The 4,724-nt window shown below is 42.6% G+C and overlaps 1 protein-coding gene across 2 annotated transcripts; it reads right to left on the reverse strand.

The window, feature by feature from the left end:
• Positions 1-1,674: 1,674 nt before the first annotated feature.
• Clp1 (cleavage factor polyribonucleotide kinase subunit 1) lies at positions 1,675-4,724 on the reverse strand. Of its 2 annotated transcripts, none has more exons than XM_046445772.2 (3): positions 4,593-4,724; positions 3,314-3,941; positions 1,675-2,770 (listed from the first exon to the last, which is right to left on the reverse strand). In XM_046445772.2, exons 2-3 carry the CDS (start codon positions 3,917-3,919, stop codon positions 2,099-2,101), a joined length of 1,278 nt encoding a protein of 425 aa, XP_046301728.1. In that variant the 5' UTR covers positions 3,920-3,941; positions 4,593-4,724; the 3' UTR covers positions 1,675-2,098. The 2 variants fall into 2 exon arrangements, with proteins under 2 accessions (XP_046301728.1, XP_046301729.1); XM_046445773.2 differs by having other exon boundaries at positions 3,314-3,961; positions 4,593-4,681.

Here is a 4,724-nt window from a genome sequence, read left to right on the forward strand (position 1 = left end):
TACCTTCAGAATATCCCAAAGCAGAGATAGGCCTCACCAATTTCACCTGTTGCCCTAGTCCAATCCCCATCAATTCTCGGCATTGAAACTATCACAACAGTATCCTAATTTGTATCCTCGCTTCTACTCTGCCTCCACTCTCCCAATCTTTTAAATATGTAGATTATGTCACTTTTCTGCTTAACCACTGCTCTTAGTATAAAATTCATTCTTAACCCTAATCTATTTGTTCTTTTAGATATACATGACAGTAGAGTATATTTTGACACATTATACATACCTAGAGTATAACTTACTCTAATTAGGATTCCATTCTTGTGGTTGTAGATGATAAGAGTTTTACTGGTGGTGTGTTCATGTATGAACTTAGGAAAGCTATGTCCTTCACCCTGATTGATATAAAAACCCTACATTATCTGGTCTTTGCTGCCCCTTCAAGCCTCATCTTTTACTGCTTTGCCTTGGTTCCCCTTACACTCTTCAACTACACTGGCTGTTTTTTTCATCCGATTCACTAAGCTCATTCCTTTCTTAGGATTTTACATTGTTCCTCTACCAAGGTTTTTGTCGCAAGCATAATTTAGCCATTCAGGTCTTACTCAGAATGTGTCCTCTGGAAATCTTTCCTGACCACCCAATCTATAGTAATCTCCCGTTATTACTACCTTATCGTCAAATTACCACTGACCTACGTCCTCAGCCCTTTTTATTTTTGAGTTTGAAACAGGATATAGGTTGCTCAGATGAGCCTTGAATTTGAAATCCTCCTGCCTCAGCTTCCCAAGTTGTTGGAATTACAGGCCTGCACCACAGTGCCCAGCTTTATATTAGCCAAATTTAAACCTCTATATAGCACTTGCCTTTTTAAATTTGTTTATCCTTTACAATAAGCTCCTTAAAACTTTATGTTTTCCACCTAGAATGGTTCCTGGCAGAATAGATTTGTGGAATAACCTACATATTTGTGGAAAGAAGGAGTGGCTGAATGCCATCAGATACATAAGTAATCCATGCCCAAACTAGGGACACCAGTCTTTTGCAGGAGATCAAAATGGGCTTTCCCAGCTTCTTACCATACCACCTGAATGTTACACTTTGAGTTAGGTCCTGGTTCTAATCAAATGGATAACAGGGAAAAAAAAAAAAAAAAAAAAAGCTAACTGTAATGGAGAGAAAAAAAGCTACCGCCAGGAAATTAGATCTGAAATCTCATCCCATTGATTATCACCAGCCTCTTTCATTCTCCAGAGTAAATCCTGCACTAAACAATACCTAAATGCTAAGGGGAACCATCATAAAAACTCACTTGCTTGGGGCTGGGGTTGTGGCTTGCCTCGCACATGTGAGGCACTGGGTTCAATCCTTAGCACCACATGAAAATCAATAAACAACAATAAAAAAACTCACTTGCTTGACATACAGGTAGGTTCTTTTTTTTTTTAATATTTATTTATTTATTAGTTTTTGGCGGACACAACATCTTTGTTTGTATGTGGTGCTGAGGATCGAACCTGGGCCGCACACATGCCAGGCGCTACTGCTTGAGCCACATCCCCAGCCCCTACAGGTAGGTTCTTGATTTTCCTTTCTCTAAGTATTTGAGCAATAAATCATTCCAATAACATTCCTATAACACTTAAAGAAAAAATAAAAATTTTTAAAAATCACACCAACTTCTATGAGATAAAAATATTTATTAAAAACTTTTTAAATTTGAAGTTTATTGAAAGGAGTTCCTCTAAATTCACACTTTCATACTGTATAAATGAGACAGCAAGTATTATATATGGAATATAAAGTGATTTTAAAAAATCTATATGGTAGTAAAGTGAAAGAATGTAATTCTCCAGGGTCTTAAGAGAATTTGAAGTAGTATCTTAGGTGATCTAAGAAAACAATTATATTTTCATGGTTCTCATGGCTCTCCTTTTGGTTCAGAGTTTGGTTACCACCATCTGTTTTAAGAGGTAGAATATGTTTTCTACTAATCTAGTTTCCTGGTCAGCTGGCCTCAGAAGATTCTCATATTTCAGCCCATTTGTCTTTGGTGATGGCCAGAAGATCTCTGTGCCCAGAAAGAAAGGCTTCTTGCTGATATCTATTTGAGATCCATGAACCGGATATCCATGATTAGAAGGAAGTTCTTAGGCAGTGGGCGAGGAGCTGGAGACAGGACAGTAAATACCTGATGTTCCAGGTCCACACTGGTCACCACAATGAAGCCAGCCACACTTGTCTCAGAAAGGTTCTCCTCTGTACCCTCAGCAGTGCTAACACTCAACAGGTGGTGTACCATGTCTCGGCCAGGGGTGACAGGTACTAGCTTAAGCTGATTGTCTTCCTGAGACATGCCTAAAGGCAAACAGGAGTCTGGAATAGTAGGTGCCCCAACTTTGTAGATTTTGACATCTGAAAATTTAACATTGAAGGCATGGGGATAGAAACAGCCTCGGAATCCATAGAAATACTCACGGATTCGCTCATCCCTACATTCCCGGCGGAAGTCTTTGGAGCGTTCAACCACACCCCCTGACTTAGGGAGCAGCACAGTACGTACAAAATGAGGCAGATCCCGTTTCAGTTCATTGTACAGTCTTTCTTGATCTAGAACCACAACTACATCCACCTCAAAAGCTGAAGCTGCATGCACCAAGGCCTGGTAACCAGAGCCCTTGACCCAGCCACAGGTGTTAATGACACAGCCACTCACAGATGCCCTTCGGTTCACCTCACACCTCTGGTTAAACACATCTGCTAAACGGGATGTAATCTGCAAAAGAAAGGATCAAGATGAGAACAAAAACACCAGACAGATTCAAGGCTATTCTGTTTCTCAACAACAGAGTAACTGGTTCATGGTCCAAGAAAAATGATTGTGTGTGTGCTTGCTGTGCTAGGGAACAAACCCATTTCAACCACTGAACTACATCCCCAGCCCAAAAATGACATTTTTTTTAACGTCTGATTTCTCCCCCCCTGGAGATCGAACCCAGGACCCTGTGCATGCAAGGCAAGCACTCTACCAACTGAGCTATATGTCTGTGATTTTAAGCCTCTAACGTGGATTTATTTTTGTTGTTTACGCTTCCTGTTTTATGTCAAATGGAAATTTAATTACTAAGTCCACAAAAACGTTTAGCAATCTGAGGTTAAGATATTTGAAACTGCCTTTTCTGAAATCATGTGGTAGTAATACAAGTAGGAACAATAAGATGAGAGGGAACAATGTGTGCATTTTTAACTACCAAACTTCCCCACAGCTTCCTACCCTGAAAGCAACCCTTCCCTCCACCAGTCTAGCTCCAGCTCTGACCTTATTATAAAGCTTGATGTTAGTGCCAGGAGTGGTGGAGCCAAAATGATACACCAGAGGGGCCTGGATAGAGAAACCCTCTTCAACATCTGCTGGCCGTTCAATGTAGAGGGCCCCCATGGTACCAGGAATGGACACAGAGCCCTGGCCTACATCCAGCTCCACATAAGTAGGACGGCGGCCCAAACGCACTGCATAGTTGAGCAGCAGGCGACATACTGTGGACTTGCCCACATCAGTGGGGCCCACTACCATCACTCGAGGGCCTCGTTCTTCTTCCTTTTCTGCCTGCCTTCGCATCTGTTCCAAGGCTGTGTGAGTGTTGAGGTAAAGCAACATAGGGGTGTCCTTGGAAATATAAGCCACCTCAGTGCGGCCGCTCAGTTGCAGAGAACAGCCATGCCATGTGAAAACAGCCACCTTAGCACCAGCATCAAAAGTAAACTTCTTGTTTCGAGTCAGCTCAGTGCCAAAGATCTCTGCCATGCCAGTCAGCAACTCCAACTGAACTGACTGAGAAGCCTCCACCTCAAAGCGAAGTTCTGTTTCTCGCTCTAGTTCAAATTTAGTTGTTGGCTTCTTGTCATCATTGGCCTCCTCTCCCATCTTTTCTGTGTAGCCACTGTGCCTACAACACAAATATCAGATCTAATCATGAGTTAGGCCTCTTCAAAATCTTCTGATAGATTTTACCCTTTATTTTTTCACCGTATTTCTTATTACCTTCAGTCTCGCTATGTTTTTGTTTACCACTAGAAAGTAGGGTTGGGCATTCTTGTTTGCTACCTATCTCTATACCCACAATAGAGCTTGATACACTGTAAGCACCTCAATAAATACAGTGAGTGAATGACTCAGGCGTTAGAGGAAAACAACTACGGACTGACAGATTTATCATCCTCATAGTTCGCTTCAACACTGTTGGTATACGGGAAGGCAACAGATGCCCACTCGCAAACGCAAGTCAACAAGAAAAGGACGTCTGCGATCCGGATGCAAAGCAAAGAACACCAGACTTGGACTCAACAATATTCGGCCTGGCCCACCAACGACTAGTAGTGTCGTTAGACAATCAACCTCTGAAGCTTTTTTCACCAGATGCCATCTGATGGCACTTCAACTTCCTGACATACAGTATTGTTCTGGGGATAACAAGGCCTGTGGGAACGTGAAAGAGTATTTCTGAACAGTTCTAGGTCCAGCATTTGTCGCAGACACCCCCAAATCTGCCCAGGTCCCCAAGGAGTCGGCGTCTGTGTTCCTGAGCTTATCAACTTACCTGCACAGCCGCACTTACGAACAAGCAACCCCAAGAGCCTTCCCGGACCCGACCTGCACACAACTACAAACCGCGCTGGGTCAGACGCACGCCGGAAATAAATATGGTTCCGCTCTTGCGCAGTAGGAGGAG

The sequence above is a fragment of the Marmota monax genome, unplaced genomic scaffold (assembly GCF_021218885.2).
Source record: "Marmota monax isolate L192 unplaced genomic scaffold, Marmota_monax_Labrador192_F-V1.1 WCK01_AAM20220418_F8-fsc00038, whole genome shotgun sequence".
Classification (NCBI taxonomy): Eukaryota; Metazoa; Chordata; class Mammalia; order Rodentia; family Sciuridae; genus Marmota; species Marmota monax.